The sequence below is a fragment of the Staurois parvus genome, unplaced genomic scaffold (genome assembly GCF_062004578.1).
Source record: "Staurois parvus isolate SC_StPar_1 unplaced genomic scaffold, SC_StPar_1.0 ptg000453l, whole genome shotgun sequence".
Taxonomy (NCBI): domain Eukaryota; kingdom Metazoa; phylum Chordata; class Amphibia; order Anura; family Ranidae; genus Staurois; species Staurois parvus.
In genome coordinates, this window is record NW_028318249.1 from 3,352,952 (window position 1) to 3,377,300 (window position 24,349).

Sequence of the window (24,349 nt, forward strand, 5' to 3'; positions counted from 1 at the left end):
CTTTGTATACAGGGGCCCCGTCATTCCAGAACAGAAAAGGATCTTCACCAAACTGTTACCACAAGGTTAGAAAAGCACAATTTTCTACAATGTCATAGTATAATATAGTTCTAACAGTACCCTTCACTGGAAACACCTGAATGTAATCATTTGAAGGACCCAACTACCTTTGGCCATATTGTGTAAAATGCTGTACATCTAGCTTTGGATAGAATAGGCAATGTTTAAAGCTGACCTCCAGCCTTCCCTTCAATCTTTTAGATACAGACACCGCTCCTCTAATGAAATTGCTTACCCTGACTTTACTGCACACTTTGAGCTTCTCACAATGTGCGTTAGAAGCTGCAGCATGAGCATGCAGATACAGCCTTCATTAGTTCCTGGATGGGGGATGTACAGCATCGTCTAGCTCTTTCCTCTGCAGCATAACTGTGCCTGGCCTGCCCCTTCCATTCATTGGATTTATTATTTATTTTTATTTATTACAGCTACTTATATAGCGCCATCATTTTACGCAGCGCTTTACATATATATTGTACATTCACATCAGTCCCTAACCCTCAAGGGGCGTACAATCTAAGGTCCCTAACTCACATTCATACATACACATACTAGGGACAATTTAGACAGGAGCCAATTAACCTACTAGCATGTCTTTGGAGTGTGGGAGGAAACCAGAGTACCTGGAGGAAACCCACGCAGGCACAGGGAGAACCTGCAAACTCCAGGCAGGTGGTGCCGTGGCTGGGATTTGAACCGATGACCCTAGTACTGCCAGGCGGAAGTGCTAACTGCTTAGCCACTGTGCTGGATTTCAGTTCTTTCAATAATGGAGGTTCGGCATCACATGTGAGAATTACCTAGGCAAATGCAATCTATCCGGGTACAACTACACTTCCAAAAATCAACTCCCTCAAGTCAGCCCACCAGCAAATGCTGGATTTCCCCAAGACTCTTTGTATCAGTAGCAATGGCCATAAGATCATAGAAACAAGAAAGAACTATGGCAGAGAAAAAAAAAGTCGCACATCAGATCTGCCCCTTTGACTGCTTGGTCTTTTTCTGCCATCAGTCATCTATGTTTTTATGACTTAGTGATCAAGACATAGTGTTGGGAAATCCACAATTGGCCATAAGAAAAATTGAGGAAAATGTTCCAACAGGGACATGTGTTTTTATTCAAATGAGAAGGGTCAATCTCCCCAGCGGGGGGGACACAGTAAGAATTTTTAATGAAAAAAGGGAGTAAAAAAGGTGTTTAGAGTTACCAGCTACCAGAAAATTTCTACAATATATACATGTCATTCAATAACTGTATCTAGGTAAAAGAATCAACGTTAATTGGAAGGGCCCTACCGAAGAATAGAATTACAATTTACCATAAATGGATGGATAAATATCATCAAGCTACACAAGCTACAGAGACCATACAATGAACAGAAAAGCCAATGGCAACATCCAACCCAATGCCTAAATTCCACGAGTATTAATCAATGTATCTTCACAATAGTTCAATAAGAATTTGTAAGCTCCTAAAAGGATCTCTATAACCTTAGGGTCAGCATCCACTTGATCACAACTATATGACGAGTAGACAGGTGTGATTCATTTAGTTTTGATTCATTTTTCGGACGAAAATTTTATTTTGTATCCGAATCGTTGAATGAGCATAGAAACAAATTTGAAAAAAATGTTTTAATGAAATTAACAAATGTATTTCTTTCATTCAGATGATGTCACATGATGCGATAATAGTTCAAGCCCATAGGAAAATGAATAAAATTTTCGAATTTGTTCAATAATTCAGACAACGAATGGATCCAAACTTCATTCCATTTGTTAATTTGGATGTCCCCGATGCCAGTCAATATTGCCCGATCAGCTCATGCCATTTGTCTTGCAAGGTTGGACTAGCGGCCGAAAATACTGAATCCTTCCAATTCAAATCCGTCCGATTAGATAACATATTGAATATATATGTAAGATCAAACCGTGCAAATCCCCAATCAACTGAAGTCACAAAGCTGCAAGTATATAAGAGGATATTGTCTCTTAACAGGCTAATTCAAATGGATACTGCGCTAGGTGAACCCTGTAGCCCCTAGAGGACGTCTTTTGATGACGAAACATGTTGGGCAGAGCCTCCCTCGGGAAGCCTGGCAGTGCTCTACATTATAAAGCTGTTTGGGACCCCCTGTAATTAAGGGGTCTCCATTTCTGATAAGCCTCCATTTGTTACTTTGGTGGTGGTGTGCACTCTGGTGACCAGTAGAAGCAAGTTCATCTACATTTGCACTTCCAGCATTGTCTACAATAATACCATATTTATTATTTACGGAAAAAATAATTATACCATTACAACTTCTTTAAGTGCAGTTTATACAAGCAGTTGTAAGCAGATTGTTACTCATTGTAAGCATTTCTATTGTATAACATATATTGAAAACAAGCAAACATGCATGATCATTTTTTTGTTACCAATCAATCATAGGCCTGCAAATAAAGTGAGCCTGGTTTAAAACGGCAGTGCAGGACCCTTCTGGTGACACCAAGTGCTTTTGTTAATCCTCAGCTCAGTCCCTGTGGACCCCCATAGTATACCAGGTCACTGGTTGCTCATACAGCTTCAACCTTCCATGTCCAATTTCAGCCCAACCCCCTGTCATTCAACTGTCAAAGTCACTATGGCCCCCTGAGGATCTAACAGTTTAATGACAATCACCAAAAATACTTTATTATGGTAACTGTGTGGTTAATACTTGTAATCATAGTGTCTGTTTATATTTAAATGTTTTCCACATTTTACAGGCAGGCCAAGCTGTCCAAAAAAAATGGCAGTTACTGAGGTTGAGACAAAGCATATAACACTGCTGGGGGGAGGAGGCACACAACCATCAGCTTTTATTAAAATGTTTTCCGAAAAGAAAAAAATATAATGTTCTAGCTGCTTAGAACAGCATTAGCTGGTGTTGGGCTTTAATTTGTTACTATGTGAGAACCAAAAGGTTTTAACATAATAATTCAATTCCAAAAGTAATTTTTTATATATTTTTTTAAATCTGCAGCTTTTGTTAAAGTAATCCCTGGTGATTCTGCCCTTCCTGTTAAAGGGTGATGATGGTCTGTCCCCATCCCCCAACTGTTCTCCTGCATTGTCACCCTGTCACCTTTTAGGATACCCACCCTGAGAAATACCAAGCAGCCATCACTGGGAAAAAAAGGTTTATGTTTATGATAATCATTAGATCAGTCCCTGTGGACCCCCATTGGATTTTAGGCACAGGTTGCTCATAGAACTTCAACCTTCCATGACCAACTTCAGCCCAATCCCCTGTCATTCAAAAGTTCTTCATTTTAGTGCTTGCTTCGGCAGCACATATACTAGAATTGGAATGATACAGAAAAGATTAACATGGCCCCTGAGCAAGGATGACACGCAAATTCGTGAAGCGTTCCATTTAAAAAAAAAGTTTTTTAGCAAACAAAATGTCGTTCAGTTGGGGTTTACATCAACTTTAATCCCATATGGTTACCAGAATGCAATTTTTTTTTGCAATAGTGATCTGTGTGAAACTAAATGTCCATCTATGATGATCCTCAGGGTGCAAACACTGCAGTGATATCCCTGCAGAACAAAGTTGTCACCCCACTGAAGGAAGTTGAAAATCAAAGGATCTACTGGAAGGATCAAATCATATGTTACACGGGGGGGGGGGGGGTTTCTTAGATGGGCAACAAATGCTGTGCTATTACTAATGGCAGGCTGCTTCACGTATACCACTTTATTATCAGACTGGAGAGAAGTCAAGGCCCTGTGTACATAACAGGACTTCCCAAATGACTCACCTTTTAGGGTTCTTCTAACCTTTCTAATTTAACCTCCTTGGCGGTATGATTATTTCAGATTTTTGGTGCTGAAAGCGGTACCATTATTTTGCATGGAAATTTGGCGTTTTATATTGTAGGCCTGTAATTTTTAGGAATAACTCGCTGAAATCTGTCCGAACAAGAGTCTAGTAAACATCCCGAGTATGATAAAATTTGAAGCACGAAATCATACATTATAATTTAATAAATAATCATAAAAATAATAATAATATAATAATACATTTAATTCAATAATATAATCAAACCAAAAACACTGAAATTTGAAATATAGCGCCAAGTTCGCACATCACTGAGCTCAGTCGCAGAATCATTTTCAGTGTCTGATGACGGATTTCCCCACGAATCATTATCATTCAATTCTGCAAGTGGTTCTAATTTACTATCGCTGTTCTCTAGCTGGTCTAAAACCACTTTTGACCGAAAGGGACGCTTTCTGGACGCCATGGGCGTTTCTCAGTTTCCAGGCAGAAAGAACAGTAAAAATGCAGGCAGGGCACAGGACAAAGCACTCGGGACAAAATGTATGTGAAATGGTTTGATACAGTAATGTTTTACTATGTGATTTTAATGAATGTCACTTTTTGTCATTTTCAAATTTCCCGCCGTCCCATCCCCGTACGTCCCGACGCTCGCAGGGGACGGAACCTAGATGACAGATGTCGGCATCCGCCAGATTACATTGCCGGGGACACTGCAGGAGGGACATCGCGGGAGCGCAGGACAAGGTACTGTAAGTGATCGAGGGATCGTGGAGCAGCACCGCCGGGTATTCACGAGTGTAGCTCGGGGTTACCGCTTGTGGTACTGAAACTTTACCCCGAGCTACACTCGGGAATAACGCCAGGGAGGCTACAGTGTAACTCAACTCACCAATAAAAAAATGTAATATATTGTAGCCTATCAGTCCTTAGATGTGGTTCCTGCATTAGCTTTCTCCATGGCATCTATGGAAGACGCCACAGGTATCACTTGCGTTGGATGTCATTTATGTCTACCTTGGTTCAAATCCATGACACTGTAGATTGATGGGACTACCTTAAAGAAGAACATCAGGAATGATATTAGCTTAATCACTTACTTTGGGTAAGCTTGGCTTGAAGGAATTATCCAGAAGCCACTTCCACATGGCTGACAGTGAAGCCGTTACAACTAAGTGCCCGATGGGCACGAAACATGTTATCCTCTCCTGTCCCTCATCAAGCCATCAAGAAGTGCAGCTATCTGGATTTTTCTTTGTGTTCTTCAAAGGTGTAGTTCGCCTTTGAAGCCCATGCTACATACAGTTAGTGGTGTCCTCTTCTGGCGCATGACCAGGTGATGCCAACATACAGCATCACTCACCCTCTCCACCACTCAGGAGAAGCCTTGTATTTTTTTAAATGAATACAAGGCGTGCTGTGATTGGTCGAGGTGAAAGGAGTGGTGGATGGCACCATGATCTATGCCTTGGCCAATCAGAATGCTACTCTAAGTTTGGTGCACAGAGGGGAAGTCCCCTGAGCATGTGCCGGAAGAGGACGCCACTAACGACTTCATCGACCACTTGGAGGTGGCATCTGGAAAATTCACTTGAGCCAAGCTTGTTCCAAGTAAGTGTTTAAATTAATCTAATTTCTGCAGTAATTCTTTAATGATATTATGAAAGCAGTTCTCAGTGACTGGAAGAACTATTGACTAATTTTTATATTGATAATTCAAATAAATTATTTCCAGCTGGACTACTGACCTTTGAGATCTCCTGCAAGCCTCCCCTGTATATGGGATGTGCAATGCACACACAGTGAAAGAATTTTTATTGGATTGAGTTGATAATTATATTTGATGTACAATATAAGTTATAATGATCTACCGTATATAGTTCTATGTGTGTAATAACAAGGTCTAGTTATATGATTGTAGATACCTCCAGCTTTCTCTTGAAGTAGGCTATTGGTTCAAGAAATGTGTAGAGCAACATTGTTACAACTTCCCACCTTTTACTCCTCTTTGAAAGATTCAATATAATTGGAAGCAATACAATATTGTGATGAATCTGATACTCTGGTGTTTGTGGGTTTCAAAGATGTGCGTTCTCTACTCCTTTGTAGTGACTGCCATGTCTTCAAGGAAGTTCTAATCAACATCAGAGGAGTATGCACTATTAGTTTAGGTAATAGAATCTCTGCTCCAAAATAGAACTAAGGCAACACACCCTCATAACACTTTCAATGTGGACCCATTTCTTTGTACTTTCTTGGTTCCACCAGTGTTTCAGTTTGTCTAGGATAGTGGCCTTATAATAGTTTGGGATGTTAGGAGCACCCATGCCTCCAGAACTCTGGTGTTGGATCAGAAGCTTCTTATTAACTCTTGGTCTTTTCCCTTGCCAAATAAAGTTTTGGAGAATATTTTGTAGTCTATTTAGAAACATGGTAGGCAGCGGTATTATAACTGTGCAGAAAACATACAGCAGTCTTTCCCAACCTTTCTACCCCTGAGGAACCCTTGAAATAATTGTCACGTCTCAGGGAACTCCTGCTACGATTAGTCCATTGGGGGTCATAAAAAATACAGTATGCCCTTTACATTGGTGGTCAGTGGAAATAATCAGTCTCTTACAGTGCTGGTTAGAAAACCACCTTACAGACAGCTTACAAAAATCATTGAGGTCATGTTACTAGCTCTGCCAAATGGTGAAGGACCTAGATCTATGAAGGCACCATCAGATGGGAAGCCATTTAGTTATAGGTCAAGGAACTCCTTGCAACCTCTGGAGAAACCCTAATTGAGAATGGCTGACATACAGGTTCTTAGATAATATTGTTTTAACTATAGCTACCTGGGTGATCATATTTGTCATGGTCAGGCTCGAAGACCAGTAGCTATAGCAGTAGAGAGGCTCCCACTGACCAGCAGGATAACTACACAAGCAGATCACACTTTTGGATGACAAGGGGTTAAAGTAAGCTCGAAAGAGCAGGGCCCTCGAACCCCTCGTGTATTGGTTTGTTACTGTATTGCCTCATGTTCTGTCCCCCACTATAATGTACAGCGCTGAGCAAACCTTTCTGGCACTATATACAGTTGTGTCCAAAATTATTCAACCCCCACTGAAATTGAGTGTTTTGGCCAGTTTGACATTGCTTTTGATCATTCAGTCATCTTGCTTACATTTACATTAAAGAGGCACTTGTAGGTCAGACAAATATAACATAACAGTTATAATGAAATAACCACAAATGTCTTTTCTGTGCTCACAGCATTATCAGTTTTATTCAACCCCCAAGTGACATTCAATCTTAGTACTTAGTACAGCATCCTTTTACAGTTATAACAGCTTTTAAACGTGAAGCATAGCTTGACACAAGTGTCTTGCAGCGATCTACGGGTATCTTCGCCCATTCTTCATGGGCAAAGGCCTCCAGTTCAGTCACATTCTTAGGCTTGCGCACTGCAACTGCTTTCTTTAAGTCCCACCAGAGGTTCTCAATCGGATTTAAGTCTGGTGACTGCGATGGCCACTCCAAAATGTTCCAGCCTTTCCTCTGCAACCATGCTCTAGTGGACTTGGAGGTATGCTTGGGATCATTGTCCTGTTGAAAGGTCCAACGTCTCCCAAGCCTCAGGTGTGTGACGGACTGCATCACGTTTCCATCCAATATCTCCTGGTACTGAAGAGAATTCATGGTACCTTGCACACGCTGAAGCTTCCCTGTACCTGCAGAAGCAAAACAGCCCCAAAGCATGATTGACCCTCCACCATGCTTCACAGTAGGCAAGGTGTTCTTTTCATCATAGGCCTTGTTCTTCCTCCTCCAAACATAGCGTTGATCCATGGGCCCAAACAGTTCTAATTTTGTTTCATCAGTCCACAGAACACTATCCCACAACTTTTGTGGTTTGTCCACATGGCTTTTGGCATACTGCAGTCGACTCTTCTTATTCTTTGGAGACAGCAAGGGGGTACGCCTGGGAGTTCTGGCACGGAGGCCTTCATTACGCAGTGTGCGTCTTATTGTCTGGGCTGAAACTTCTGTACCCACATCTGACAAATCTTTTCTCAGTTCCTCAGCAGTCACACGGGGACTTCTCTCCACTCTACGCTTCAGGTAGCGCACAGCAGTCGAAGTCAGCATCTTCTTTCTGCCACGACCAGGTAGCGTTTCAACAGTGCCCTTTGCCTTGAATTTGCGAATGATGCTTCCTAAGGTGTCTCTTGGTATGTTTAACATCTTTGCAATCTTCTTATAGCCATTGCCCTTCCTGTGAAGAGAAATCACCTCTTCTCTTGTCTTCCTGGACCATTCTCTTGCCTTCACCATGTTTGTAACCACACCAGTAAATGTCTAGAAGGAGCTGAGTATCACAGTCATTTTAAAGCTGCCTAATTGGTGCTTATTATGCTTGATTGCTGCTCGGTGACATCCACAGGTGTTTTCAATACCTGATGGAAAGCACCTGTATGAACCTCTGTTCTTCAGAGTGGTAGTCTTTAAGGGGTTGAATAATTGTGGCAATGAAGAAACCACATAAGAACCATTTACTACTGTATTACATAAACAATTGATGTCATTTTAGTTGCATTTGGGTAGTTACAACGTCCTTGTAGGATTTGATTCTGAATACAATTCCAAATGTACACTATAGTCCCTAAACCCCTTTACAGCATTGGGGGTTGAATAATTTTGGACACAACTGTACATACTGTATAATAATAATAATATTGGGTTTTCAGCAGAGCTCCTGTTGGTGGAGATGGATTTTGCTGCATGCTAGTTTCAGGTCATAGTCCTCAGGATCACCCTACCAGAAGGTGGACAAGCCAGGGTCCAGTAGAAGATATAGCAGGAAGGGACTAAGCAGAAGCTTAGTCAGTACACAAGCCAAAGGTCAGTAACAAGTGGATGCAGGTTGTGATCAAGTGAAGGCAGAGTTGAGGAACAAGCCAAGCTCAGTAATAAGCGGTGGTAAAGATACGGACAGCAGCAGTAGAAAAAGGAGCAAGATATTCGATGGAGAAGAGCACAATAATCTTGCAAACAGGAAGTACAGAGACATGGCTTAAATCGGGAAGTTCATGGGAGGAGCAAAGAGTTCAAGGTTCATCAGAAACACAGTACAAGGCAAGATTGTCCACAGAATCAGACAGCAAGCAGATGCCCATCGCAGATGATACAGTGAAAAGATCTAGAGCCAGAAACCACAGAAGTCTAAGGTTCAGATCTGGACCCTGGCAATATTCCCTACTCTATTATTGAGCCTGTGTTAATAGGAGTGACAAGTTACACATGAAGGCACATTGACTCGGGTAGGTTATTTGAATTCCTAAATAAGGGACACTTTTGTCAACTCAACGATTGGGGAATTTAGTGAGGAGCCAATGTTTGCTAGGGGTAGAAATACCCATTTCAAGAATAAGTTATTTTTTTTGTTCACTTTGCAATAATAACTTATTCAAGTAACATTATCAGCATATAGGCCTGTAGTATGTGTTTCCTCTCCAATTTGCACTCCATGAATGTTCAGCTGAGTTTGTATTAGTTCAGCCAGGGGCTCCATCATGAGAGTAAAAATAAGTGGTGATAGCGGGCCTTCCTGCCTGGTTTCACTTGAGATTTGGAAGGAGAAGGCCACCTCTGGCCATCTAAGTATATTTTTGGGCTTGGTGTAGAATAAACAGTGCTGATGAGCTATAGATAAGGAAATTAAAATATGAGTAGAACATAGATACTGTAATAAATCTGATGTTGTCTTTAAAAAATTTTTGTAATAAACTATTTTTGCTTTCAACTGTTGATATTGTCTTTGGATCTATATTGGGCACCCCAAACGTACTGTTAAAGGTCAACTTTTTTGGGATGATAGTAAGGTTAAACAATGTCTACTATTTGAGAATCCACATGAACTTGTTCTAGAGTCTGCAGATGTATGGGATTAGAAGTTTACATAATAAAAATAAAGTTCTTTGTTTTGTCTTTTCAGCGTAGAAGAAATGACAAAGACATTACATTTATGGCAGGATCAACAGATATTTTCTATACTTGCTGAAAATGCTTTTAATTCTTCTTTAAGGTAGCCTTTATCAATCATCAATGTAATGGAGCTGAACAAAAGCAATGTTTAAAGTCCAGCCTGGATGACAGCCATGGTATCCAACATAGATTCAATGTAGAAATGAGTATGGTATGGGCAGGAAGTGTGAGACTGGTAGGATCACTAGAATGAAAATAAAGGAAAAGAGCTTGGAATTTGTACTAGGTAATAGGTATTTTGTGCCAGCTGTAATGAAGGAAAGAATATCAGGGGATAGCTGTAGAGGTGAGTACCAAAGAGTCGGAGTAAGGTGGCAACAATGTCTCTTCAAGGAATTCTCTGACCCCTTCCATCATCCTCTCCTCCTCCAGTTCCCTAGCTAAATTTAGCCACATAGGTCCAGATGGGGGAGAAAAGGGAAATAAAATAAGAAAAAGGTCATCATAGATGAGGCCAAGCTCTGTCCTATAACTAACCCTGCTGTCCTAGGCGCTGGCCCACGTGTGTCATTATGGTAAATACACACCTGCCTTTTAGTCTGGAGATCTGTTTCAAAAGGGTAAACCACAAGGTGTCTATATATACTTGAAACTGTGCACAAATCTTGCTTTGTGTGCCTTTGATTACCCAATCCTCTCCATGTTCAGGACCAAGGAAGCCTTGTGCTTTCCAGCATTGGAACCTTGCCCACCCCCTGATCACCTTATTTCCAAAAGGAACTTCAGGCATTTTTTTTTTTTTTAAGTATGGTGGGGTGGTTTAGAAAAGGGATAGGCAAACTAAGACATGCCTACCAGGACAGGCATGCAATTCCATTTCCATTGGCATCCAGAAGGATCTTCTGCCTACAAATACAGTACTGCTGTCATAGGCTGTAACGGACAACTCACCAGGCTGTCAATTACAATGCCTGGCTGCCCCTCTGGACCCATGGCTAATACACCTTCATGATGTTGTAGAGAAGTTAATAATGTTCAGGTTACAAGCCTCCTTTCAGTATCAGTGTAGGCCTGCCTGCGGCTGCACACATCATTCCAAGAAGAAGCCCCTTTTGCCTACCTTCTTATTGCTCCTAGTGGAAACGCCAGCTTCAGCAAGTATGAAAGCAAATCCATTACGCTTATGATGGTGATGGAACTGAGGTGTGATGGTGCTGGAATTGGGGTGATCTGGGGTGATCTGAGATGTGAAGATGCAGGATTCGGGGTGATCTGAGGTGTTCAGGCGCAGGTGCAGATATGATGGTGTCGAAATTGGAGCTGAGATATGTAGATACAGGAATTGGGGTGATCTGAGGTGTTAAGGTGCAGGAATAGGGGTGATCTGAGATATGATGGTGTAGAAATTGGGATTATCTGAGATAGTCCGGTGCAGGACTTTGGGTAATCTCAGGTATGAAGGTGCAGAAACTGCAATTGATCTGATGTCTGATGGTGCAGGAATTGCAGTTAAAGGATAAGTTCACCTTTTGGACAAAAATAATAAATGCACATTTTTTTGCAGGTAAAAAAAATGTGCATTTATTTTTTTTGTCCAAAGCAGCCTGGAAAGCATTGCACCAGGGATCAGTAGATTGCTGATGCCATGCACGTCTCCTGCAGACCTGTCAGAATCGCTGCTTGCTGTAAGGGATGGTGGTAGTTCATTGAAGACTACAAGCACACCACAGCCAATAAGGCTGTCGGGACTTGCAGTTCATTCATTCACAGAAGTCCATGCATGAATGATGCACAGCCATATCTGTCAAGGGGAGGGGGGGGGCAGCTGCAACTAAGGGAACATGTTACATGTTCCACCCTAAAAACGAGTGGAATATGTAGCATATTCCCAAAGGTGAATTTATCCTTTAATCTGAGGTGTGATGATGCAGACATTAGGGCTGATCTGATGTCTGAAGCCGTAGGAACAGGGTTTGATCTGAGGTGTGAAGGTGAAGGACCTGGGGTTATCTGATGTCTGAAGGTGTAGTAATTGGGTCTGATCTGAGGTATGAAGGTGCAGGAATTGGGGTGATCCTAGGTAAGAAGGTGCAAATTGAGGAGATCTGAGGTATGAAGATGCAGGAATTAAGGTGATCTGAGGTCAGAAGGTGCAGTAATTGGGGAGATCTGAAGTATGAAGATGCAAGAATTGAGGTGATCTGAGGTCAGAAGGTGCAAGAACTGTGATGGATCTAAGGTCTGAAGGTGCAAGCATTGGGTAGATCTGAGGTGTTATGTTGCAGGAACTGAGACTGATCTGATGTCTGAAGATGCAGGAATTGGGACTGGTCTGAGGTGTGAAGGTGCAGGAATTGGGGTGATGTGAGGTGTGAAGGTGCAGGAAGTGGGGTGGTCTGCGCTGTGAAGGTGCAGGAATTGGGGTTGATCTGATGTCTGAAGGTGTAGTAATTGGATCTTATCTGAGCTATGAAGGTGCAGGAATTGGGGTGATCCTAGGTAAGAAGGTGCAAATTGGGGAGATCTGAGGTATGAAGATGCAGGAATTAAGGTGATCTGAGGTCAGAAGGTGCAGTAATTGGGGAGATCTGAAGTATGGTGATGCAAGAATTGAGGTGATCTGAGGTCAGAAGGTGCAAGAACTGTGATGGATCTAAAGGTCTGAAGGTGCAAGCATTGGATTGATCTGAGGTGTTATGGTGCAGGAACAGAGACTGATCTGATGTCTGAAGGAGCAGGAATTGGAAATGGTCTGAGGTGTGAATGTACAGGAATTGGGGTGATCTGAGGTGTGAAGTGCAGGACTTGGGGTGGTCAGAGGTGTGAAGTGCAGGAATTGTGGTGACCTGAGGTGTGAAGGTGGAGAAATTGGGGCCCATCTGAGGGCTGATGGTGCTGAAAATGGGGGTGATCTTGAGTCTGATGGTGCAGGAATTGGGGTGATTTGCGGTATGAAGGTGTGGGAATTGGGGCTAATCTAAGGTCTGAAGGTGTAGGAACTGGGGCTGATCTGAGGTCTGGAGGTACAGGAATTGGGGCAGAACTGACAAATGAAGGTACAGGAATCTGGTCTGCTAGGGGGCTAAAGGTGCAGGAATTGGGGTGATCTGAGCAGTGAGAGAGCAGGAATTGGGTGATTTGAGGTGCTAAGGTGAAGAAATTGGGTCTCATCTGAGGTCTGATGGTGCAGGAATCGGGGGTGATCTGAGGTCTACGGCACGCTTCTGTCCACTGGCATGCCAGTTGCCGAATCTGAAAAAGATGGTCAAGACTCATTTATTGTCGTCTCTGATGTAATTTATCTCTCTTCCCGTCCCAGAGATGATGGTCACCAAGACAGGAAGTGAGAGCAAATATCTCCAATGTGGACACAGTAGAGCAGTATGAAACATAGGCTTTTATTGCCATGCTCAGGCCCCTGTTGGTGAAACCCAAAACAGGAAGCGAGGAAAATATATTCCTGATAATGAGAAGGTGATTAAAACCTGGCTAGCCTTTCCAACCATTTCCAAATCTATCCAAAATGTAAAAATGGACCAGATATGTTTTTAAAGTTCAGGAGATATATATCCAGGAAAAAAAGTCATCTATACACAATCTTTGTGCCAAGGACAGATCTTAATACATACTTATAAAACCCCCAAATATATGAAAACATGTGATCTACTTTTACAGAGGAACAAAGTGAAGAACAAAAGTCAAGGACACTTGAGGTCACACACATACACAATCCAGTCCATGAACCTTACGTGAAGCTATTACAGAAGTATTAACATCTAATCAATACACAATATTTAAATTCAAAGGGCAACAAAGTCCAATAACAATATATTGTTTTTGTACGAGCTTACAGTAGACAATCCAACAAGTGATTGGTTAGTATGATTAATGGCACACCAATACCTTTGCAACTTGTTGGTTTCTACCAGTTTACCGCCTACAGTGTCCTTCCTTATATTTATAATTAAAAAAAAAAACTTAACTCATAAAATGTCCAAATTCATGACTATTCCTTGAAAGATGCCACATTTTTCTCTCACCAAACTACGTGACATAAAAGAAGTGTCCCCTCTACAACAATGGCGCCATTCCCAAAAGTCACCAACAACAAGCAAAATCACTTTGTAATTAGACGAGGCCCAGAGGTCCTTTCTATTCTGTGACGTCACACACAAAATCAGGAACAACAATAAAAAAGGCAACATTGTAATTTTTGGACAAGAAACCAAAGCACTGCAATAAATCAAACACCAAACAAATTCCAAAAAAATCACATATGCACATATTCACCTATTTAAAGACACCTCTTTGTAATGGGTCTGGTGCTAAGTCACTGAACATGTACATTCAGGAAAAGAAAAAATTTTAATTATTAAAAAAAAAAAACAAAGTGCCAATGCTCACGGTTCACGATTGCCCTTCAGGTGCTGTAAGGACGTCTTTCATTCTCCGAGTCTGTCTTTGCTTTTGTCACTTACTGCAGAATGGGAAAGGCAGTAATACTGACAGCAGCTCCAAGAGGAAACTGTTGCTTCCAGAGTTAAAAAAAAAAAAAAAAAGAGATACAACTTTACTTTCCGGCACATTTTTGATGATGAAACTCATCTAAGACACTTCATTAGAACAAGTTTAACATTAAAAAAAAAAAAAAATACAGCAGGCCTTTACAATCTGCTAGCGTCCCTAAAGCCAGATGCAAAATCCCTTTTTTTTTTTATTAAATAAAAAAAAAAAAATTTTTTGGTTTTTTAAAAGTTGGTCCAGCGACATCGGATCTATTTTTTGTAAAAAAAAAAGAAAAAAAAAAAGAAAAGCCCGCCATTCAGACAAAAAGCCGCTTGAAAGCTATATTTACAAATATTTTTTTTAGGAACGATGGTGAATAGGAAATATTATGTATCGATTTAGAAAAAGTCCGGGAGGTATAAAAATGGGCAACAACAAAAGCTTCTAAGTTTGCAGAACAACAAAAAAAAAAAGTTCAGATTTTTTTTTTCTTTTTTATCCCAGAACGATTTTGTTTCCTGAAGCTCAAGCCGAGAAGGCAGACAAAAGAAACTGATTTGACTGAGCACTGCCAAGTCTTGCCTTTTTCCCCCCTTCTCTGAACACTCTCCTTCTCCTCTCCCAGCATGGCAATCTTCCCAAATCCCAAGCAGGCTTGGCGAGGCTCCAGGATGTGCCAGGCTGCTTCAAGTCCTTGTCTCCAAAAGATGCCCTTTGCGGATCAGTTCATATATTAAAAGAAAGAAGAAAAAAAAAAAAGAAACGAAAAGAGAAAAAAAAAAACACAAACACAAAGGATAAAAGGGAAACAAGTTAACAAAAAGAAAAAAAAATAATAATAATAATAATGAACAACGAATGGAAAATGAGAATCAGTTAACCAAATCTGGTATTGACAAACCTCTCGTCAGCCAAAATAACACCTGATTCTCGTCGAGGGGGACGCGGATGTGTCGCGGAGGCCAAATATATATATTTTTTTCAATAAGCCAGGATGTCTTGTTTGGAGCCATTTGTTATTCAGTGATAAGAAATCTGTTCTGTGTCTGCAAATGTCCGCATGCGACACAACCTGCTGTAAGCCAAAAAATCTTTTGGGGGAGGAGGAGGAGAGACAGAGAGGGGTGTGCGTGAGTGTGTTTAACTTTAACAAGTGCCATATACTTCGAAAAATCTTTCATGGATGAGCTGCTGAGAATCATGGGGGGCGTTTAATATTTGGAGGGGGTCTTTGAGTTTTAATTAGCGAGGAGTACCGGGTGCTGTTTCGTACAGATGTCTGTTTTGTTTTGTTTTTTTGGCATAAGAAGACAATACAGGAGCACAACTGGAACGCACATTATCAGTACCCCTATGCAGGGTGAAGGATTATGGTGATGTGGACAAACATGTTAATTAACTAGATCGTATAAATGGGCCAGAATACATATCAGAGCTGAACAAACCTCAGGAGTCTACATTGCCAGACCTTAAAAATTACTACAGCCAAAAAACTTTTCATAGCTTTTTCTACTGTTCTTAGTGGAAGCATTGTTCCTCGTTCCTCAAAAATCTCTTCTGGCTATGGCTCATCATCTATACTTCTCTTATGGCGCCATCTCAAGTTGGCACCCATAGGTTCCTGCTAGCACTTTCAGTTCAGAAAATAGTCGGGTGCTCTGAAGAAGAAATGGCAATCAGTCCATGTGGCTGCTGGCTCTTACCCACCCCCTCTGCATTCCATGCTTTACAATTGGCCCATCACTACGGTCACTAACCAATAGCCAAGCACATGGCTTCCTTGTTAAAGCACTTGGAGGTGCCATCTATACTTAGGCAGGATTCTGTTTTATATCATGTATATGCCATATGCTAGTTCTGATCCTTTAAACATGGAACAAGTATGTAGCTAGAGAAATGCTTCCACACCTAATTTGGATACCTGTTCCAAATCAGTGACTCAAGGATGATGATGAAAACTCTGGGACCTTTACAAACAGCAAAGTCCTACATACCTATAAGACATGTCTTGGAATCCATACTATAAATCCATAGAATCCAGTGCTCTCCTTATAGCTATAAACCTTAACAATGGCTGGTGTGGTATATTGCTATACTACCAGTTGGCACCATCACAAAAATTCCAAAACAGCAAAACCATCAAAGTACAAAATAAGACATTTGTCATAATATAAAACATTTCGGGACCAGTGACGACCTCTTACTCTTAGGCATTATTGGCATAGTTGGTTTGGTATGGCACTATGCTAACAGTTGGTACCATCAAATAAGTCCTAAACAGCAAACCATCACAATATAAAATAGGACATTTGTCACAAAGGACAACATTTTGGGTCCTCTGAGGATTGCTTACTCGAGCATTATTGACCTAGTTGGTATGGTAGTGCTATACAAATGGTTGGTGCCAACAGACAAGTTCTAAACAGCAAAACCATCAAAGTACAAAATGGGACATTTATCACAAAGTAAAACATTTTGTGACCAGTGATGACTTCTTACTTAGACATTACTGACCTAGTTGGTTTGGTATGGTGCTATGCTACCAGTTGGTACCATCAAATAAGTCCAAAACAGCAAAACCATCAAAGAACAAAATGAGACATTTGTCAAAATGTAAAACATTTCGGGACCAGTGACGACCTCTTACTCTTAGGCATTATTGACATAGTTGGTTTGGTATGGCACTATGCTAACAGTTGGTACCATCAAATAAGTCCTAAACAGCAAACCATCACAATATAAAATAGGACATTTGTCACAAAGGACAACATTTTGGGTCCTCTGAGGATTGCTTACTCGAGCATTATTGACCTAGTTGGTATGGTAGTGCTATACAAATGGTTGGTGCCAACAGACAAGTTCTAAACAGCAAAACCATCAAAGTACAAAATGGGACATTTATCACAAAGTAAAACATTTTGTGACCAGTGATGACTTCTTACTTAGACATTACTGACCTAGTTGGTTTGGTATGGTGCTATGCTACCAGTTGGTACCATCAAATAAGTCCAAAACAGCAAAACCATCAAAGAACAAAATGAGACATTTGTCAAAATGTAAAACATTTCGGGACCAGTGACGACCTCTTACTCTTAGGCATTATTGACATAGTTGGTTTGGTATGGCACTATGCTAACAGTTGGTACCATCAAATAAGTCCTAAACAGCAAACCATCACAATATAAAATAGGACATTTGTCACAAAGGACAACATTTTGGGTCCTCTGAGGATTGCTTACTCGAGCATTATTGACCTAGTTGGTATGGTAGTGCTATACAAATGGTTGGTGCCAACAGACAAGTTCTAAACAACAAAACCATCAAAGTACAAAATGGGACATTTGTCACAAAGTAAAACATTTTGGGACCAGTGATGACTTCTTACTTAGACATTACTGACCTAGTTGGTTTGGTATGGTGCTATACTAACAGTTGGTACCATCAAATAAGTCCAAAACAGCAAACCATAAAAGTGCAAAATGGGATGTGTGTCACAAACTGCAACATTTTGGGTCCTCTGAAGATCGTTTATTCAGGCCTACTTGGTATGGTATGGTGCTATATTAACAGTTGGTGCCATCAAAAAAGTCCAAAGCAACAAATCATCAAATTACAAAATTAGACATTTATTTGTCACAAAGTGCAACATTCCGGGTCCTCTGAGGACTCACTTACTTAGGTATTAGTGACCTAGTAGTCCATACTGGTCACCATACTGTGCCAGCTACTGTAGCTCCTGTATTCTTCCATATACTGTCTTTCCCTACAGGAACAACAATAAAACAGATTTCACATTGGTTCGAAGGAAAAGAGGTCCAAACTTCTAGATTATAGTTCTAACTCAGTCCCAAAAAATGACTTTTCTAAAACTACTATAAAGACATTGGAATGGCCACTTTGGGTGCACTGTAAAATAGAGGAACAAATGCCTACACAAGTGACTCTGTCACTTCTGTTGCTGAATTCTTTGTTGGGAATGTTAGTTCATCGGCTGTCTGTTATGTAATGCCTTTTAAATCTCTAACCTGGAACAGGTAAAAAGAATTCTGATACTCATTTACAGCATGCATGTGCTAGGTAACACAAAACGTACTAAAGCCCGGCATGGCCAGGTGACTTGTAATGGCAGTCCCCATACGTTTCTCATGACAGAGTCAGTGCCAGTCAGTTGCACCTAATAGTGCCAGTCAAAGCCACCTAACAGTGCCAGTCAGTGCCGCCTATCAGTGCCAGTCAGTGCCATATATCAGTGCCATATATCAGTTCTGCCTTTCAGTGCCCATCAGTGATGCGTGTCAATGCCCATAAGTGCTACCTACCAGTGCCTCCTCATCAGTGCCCATCAGTGCCACCTATCAGTGTCCATCAGTGCATCTTATCAGTGTCCATCACTACAGCATCATTAGTGCACATCAGTGAAGGAGAAAAATCACTTATTTACAAAATTTTATAACAAAAACTAAGAAAAAACTTTTCTTCATTCAAAATTTTTAGTGGTTTTTGGTTTGTTTAATAAAAACCCAGAGGTGATTAAATACCACCAAAATAAAGCTCTATCTATCACAAAAAAAAAATAGAAAAATTTCATATGGGTACAGTGTTGCATGACCGCGCAATTGTCATTCAAAGTGTGATAGTACTGAGAACTGGAAATTGGCCTGGGCAGGAAGGGGGTATAAGTGCCCTGCAGGAAACAATTCCTGTGCCATTGCTTCTACCAAGGTGGTATCATGTATAATGTTGGGTGCTTTTCCTAAGGAACATCTCGAAGGGTTGAGGTGTGTAGAAAACAGAAAGGTTTTCTTAATTGTTGGGACATCCTTTGGTTCAGTATTTGTGAAATTTGGGACACATCATTTAGTTCTCGGACAGCTTGGAATGGAGAGCTTTCCTCTCTGCCCCTCCAGTGCTCACTGGAGCACTAAGCTGGGGAGAGGGTAGAAGCGGCTGGTTCCAGCTATCAGCCATGAGCTGAAAGGCAGAGGCGGCTGTCATCAGGCAGCAGGGTGGATACTGACAATGTTGTTGGGATACTTCCTTAGCTTGGAGCGGCACTGCCTTCTGGGTCACAAGAAAACAAAGGCAATTGTACTCCTATGACCCCCAAGAGAAGAATAGACAAAAAAAACTTTGGCCATTCATCTCTTTTATGTTTGAATTGTGTCATGCTTGACCAGAAATGCTCCCAGCTAAATCCAAACAGCAAAATAAAGAATACAAAAAGTGATGGTTTTTAACCATTCCTCACTCTATCTATAGAAATAAAATATGTATACTGTATATATACAATTATATATATTTTAAACCCACAATAGAACTATAAAACAAGCTCCCACTGACATCTGTAGCTGTAGGCAGTGTGGATCAATTTTTCCTCAAAGTTTCTTAAAGATTGAAAACACATATTTTGTGCTGCAGTGAACCCAACGCATTTATCCAAGGCACCTATGATGTGCCAGTTGCAATGTGCCACGATGTGAACATATATCTGTAAAAAGTTTCTGTACTTTTTTAAACTCTATTTGTTAAGAATTTCAAAAACGACGTAACACCTCTTTTACAAAACTGCAAAGTCAGCCGGCTTGCCAGACCGACTAGCCACATGACACTCTCAGACATGACCAATTACTGCTCCTCCCGCCCTCACCGCATCCAACAAAAATATAAAAGTGCAGAAACTTTTTGAAGAACCCTTGTATATATATATCCACATTGTGGCACATTGCAACTGGTGCATCATAGGTGCATTGGACATATGCGTTGGGTGCACTGCACCCTTGGAAAGGAGTAGTATGGCTTTTTAGTTTGTTTCTTTTCATTATCATTATTATTTATTATCACATGTAATAAAATAATGTTTTTACAGTATAAAGTATTAAATAAATATGTGCTCAAATCTAAACACCTAAAATAAAAACCTACTACCACAAAAATTTGTGATACCAAACTCAAAAAATAAAGAATAAATATATATAGATACAATATCCTCCATACACCTAACAATGTGGTTATGATTTGTGACTGTGACAGTATAACAATAAAAAAAGGAATTTCCTGAATCAAGAATTGCATTGAAAAGACTTAACAATTGGTGATCTACACACAATTATCTGGTCAAATCGCCCATACACCTGGTGGCAACGTGAACAATTTTGATTGTAACGATTACTGTAAGTGATTAGTGTCCAAAAATAACTAAACTCAAAAGTGCACTTGATAACTCCACACTGTGCCTCCCAAGTGGTGAATCTCAGAATCCTGGATTCTCAGATCGACCTTGGATCGGATTTTGACTACGCTCAGAATTCAGCCCGCCTTTTTGACCACAGATTTGGCCCTGACTACTCTTTGAATGCTGTCTGCCCTGAATCTGGACTTCCACTAAACCACTCTGCCTGTCTACCAACCTCAAGCACCTGTTCGCTGTGCTTAGTTCACGCCTGCCCCAGTGTGGTGGTCAGGCACTATAGCATTGTGTATAAGACCTGGGGGCAGCCGAGTACTGGTAGGCCTGGGTGCATTATGGGAAAGTGGGCTGCTATAGGCGAAGACCACCGTTAGGGGTAGGCGTGACCAGGGGCGGACTGACAACTCATGGGCCCCACGGGCAATAGGGGATCATGGGGCCCCTGTGTCCTTGCCCAAATTCAAAAAAGCCTATGAAAAAGGTACCAGGGTCATCTCATGGGGCCCCATACTGACCCCGGGCCCTCAATAGGGGAACATGAGGCCCCTGTGTCCTTGCCCAAACTCAAAAAAGCCTATGAAAAAGGTACCGGGGCATCTCATGGGGCCCACTACTGACCCCGGGCCCTCGGGCAGTGCCCGAGTTTCCAAATGGTCAGTCCACCCCTGGGCGTGACACCGTATCATATAAAAATGGTCAAAAGCGCTTGTAAGGATCAGAAATTCAACTCAGGCTGTGTTCCAGTCCAATTCACAGGTAAAATATGCTCAGAGAAAACCAAAATAAAAAACAGAAGACACTTCCCATAGTGCAGTATATTTAGAATGATCCTCTTTTTTGTCATCTATAAAATGCGTAGGACGAGGCCACAGTGTAACATCATCACACATAGTTACCGGTCATCTGCTAACATTGATTCATCTACCTGGTTGCATTATACTGAGCAGCACCAGAGCGCACTTATACTATATTGCCAAAAGTATTGGTCGGCCGGCCTTTACACACACATGACCTTTAATGTCCTCCCAGTCTTAGTCCGTAGGGTTCAATATTGAGTTGGCCCCGCCCTTTGCAGCTATAACAGCTTCAACTCTTCTGGGAAGGCTGTCCACAAGGTTTAGGAGGGTGTCTATGGGAAGGTTGGACCATTCTTCCAGAAGCACATTTGTGAGGTCAGGCACTGATGTTGGAGGAGAAGGCCTGGCTCGCAGTCTCCACTCTAATTCATCCCAAAGGTGTTCTATGGGGTTGAGGTCAGGACTCTGTGCAGGCCAGTCAAGTTCCTCCACCCCAAACTGGCTCATCCATGTCTTTATGGACCTTGCTTTGTGCACTGGTGCGCAGTCATGTTGGAACAGGAAGGGGTCATCCCCAAGCTCTTCCCACAAAGTTGGGAGCATGAAATTGTCCAAAATGTCTTGGTATGCTGATGCCTTAAGAGTTCCCTTCACTGGAACTAAGGGGGGCAAGCCCAACCCCTGAAATACCACCCCACACCATAATCCCCCCTCCACCAAACTTTACACTTGGCACAATGCAGTCAGCCAAGTGCCGTTCTACTGGCAACTGCCAAACCCAGACACGGATTAGCAGACAGAGAAGCGTGATTCATCATTCCAGAGAACATGTCTCCACAGCTCTAGAGTCCAGTGGCAACATACTTTACACCACGGCATCCGACGCTTTGCATTGCACTTGGTGATGTAAGGCTTGGATGCAGCTGCTCAGCCATGGAAACCCATTCCATGAAGCTCTTTATGCACTGTTGTTGTGCTAATCTGAAGGCCACAGGAAGTTTGGAGGTCTTTAGCTATTGACTCTGCAGACAGTTGGCGACTTCTGCGCACTGTGCGCTTCAGCATGCGCTGACCCCGCTCTGTCATTTTACGTGGCCTACCACTTGGTGGCTGAGTTGCTGTTGTTCCCAGTTGCTTCCACTTTGTTATAACACCACTAACAGTTGACCGTGAAATATTTAGTAGCCAGGAAACGTCACGGAAGGACAATGATTTGGGCTGTATACCTGCTGATCAGCTGTGGCCAACCATAGTACAGAGAGTAAACACAACACATGGGTTCTGGCTGGATTTCTCCCTGCTATCAATTACTGTTCAGAACTGAAAGCAAGGAAAGACTCATCTATACCTGTGAGTAAAGGCAGCATACATACACTTGTTAGGCACACAGTTGTCTTGATTGTCCTTCTGATTACTCCTGTCATCCAGCCAGTGTCATTGGGACAGTATACAGCAGGGGTCCTTCAGACTTTAGGGGGGCAGAAAGTGCCCAGTGGGAGTGAACAATGTCCCATCTTTTGTATTAGGGGGAGGAATAGTTCCCCATCATTTGTGTCAGCTGGAGGAAACGTTCCTGATTGTTGGTGTCAGTGGAAGGCATTATATCCCAATGTTGGTGTCAATGGAATTAATAGTGCCCTATGGTTGATGTCAGTGGCCAGAATGATGCCCCATCGTTAATGTCAATGGCAGGAAAAATGCCGCAAGGGCCAGATAAAGGCAAGCAAAGGGCCACATCCTGCCCCCAGGCTGCAGTTGGGAGACTACTGGTATACAGTGTACAGTATTATGACTGATCACTGTATTCGTGTCAAGTCAGTGTCAGTTAGTGCCCAGCCAGCGTCAGTTAGCACCAGATTGCCAGCATCACTATCACAGTCCCACTATAACTGCCACTACTTGCATAGTGTCTGTATTAGTGTCACGTCAGTGTCAGTTAGTGCCCAGCCAGTGTCAGTTAGCGCCATATTGCCAGCCTCACTATCACAGTCCCACTATAACTGCCATTAATAGTATAGTATCCGTATTGGTGTCACATCAAAGTCAGTTAGTGCTCAGCCAGTGTCAGTTAGCGACATATTGCCAGCCTCACTATCACAGTACTGCTATAACTGCCATTACTAGTATAGTGTCCCCAAAAACACAGTGCACTTAGTTTGGTCTGGGTTCAGGCCTTTACATTTTTATGTATTATTTATGTTCACTTGCTGACAGGGGCGGACTGACCATTTGGAAACTCGGGCACTGCCCGAGCGCCCGGGGTCAGTAGGGGGCCCCATGTGATGCCCCTGGTACCTTTTTCATAGGCTTTTTTGAGTTTGGGCAAGGACACAGGGGCCCCATGATCCCCTATTGCCTGGGGGCCCCATGAGTTGTCAGTCTGCCCCTGCTTGCTGATTAATATTATTATTATTATACAGTATTTATAAAGCGCCAATAGTTCGCTCAGCACTGTACATTACAAAGGGGGACAGAACATGTGACAGAACAATACCAATACAATGCAAAACATGAGGGGATCGAGGGCCCTGCTCTTTCGAGCTTACAATCTAGGAGGGAGGGGATAGTGGTACAGGAGGAGATAGCTGTGGGGGATGGAGTGGTAGGAAGAGTGGAGGAGGTTGGCAAGTTAGCAGGGGGTGGGGTAGGCTTCCCTGAAGAGATGGGTTTTCAGGGTGCGCCTAAAGGAGAAGAGAGCAGGTGATAATCTGATGGGTTGGGGCAGGGAGTTCCAGAGGATGGGTGACACCCTGGAGAAGTCCTGGAGGCGGGCATGGGAGGAGGAGACCAGGGAACTAGAGAGAAGGAGGTCTTGTGAGGAGCGGAGTGTGCGTGCTGGGCGGTACTTGGATATTAGGTCGGTGATGTAGTTCGGGGCAGTATGGTGGACAGCTTTGTACGTCAGTGTTAGGATTTTGAATTTGATCCATTGCGCAATCGGAAGCCAGTGGAGGGATTGGCAGATTATTACTTACGTTGTCTTTGTCACAGTTCATATTGCACCTAATTACGTCTGAATT

General features: G+C 42.0%; 1 protein-coding gene and 1 non-coding gene across 7 annotated transcripts in view; one reads left to right on the forward strand and one right to left on the reverse strand.

Annotated features, from left to right (window-relative positions):
• Positions 1 to 24,349, reverse strand: part of MSRA (methionine sulfoxide reductase A) — a 515,786-nt gene that overhangs the window by 391,920 nt on the left and 99,517 nt on the right. Inside the window, exon 1 of one of the 6 annotated variants that reach the window (XM_089688758.1) lies at positions 15,247 to 15,396. The exons of the other annotated variants lie outside the window; for them this stretch is intronic. Within the exon in view, the coding sequence (XP_089544884.1) occupies positions 15,247 to 15,358 (112 nt within the window). The 5' untranslated portion in view covers positions 15,359 to 15,396. Of the gene's footprint in view, positions 1 to 15,246; positions 15,397 to 24,349 lie in introns of those variants that run through there. 6 annotated transcript variants of the gene reach the window in all.
• Positions 3,358 to 3,464, forward strand: LOC149453076 (U6 spliceosomal RNA). Its single transcript, XR_016314739.1, has one exon. It is a non-coding gene; the product is annotated as a U6 spliceosomal RNA (small nuclear RNA).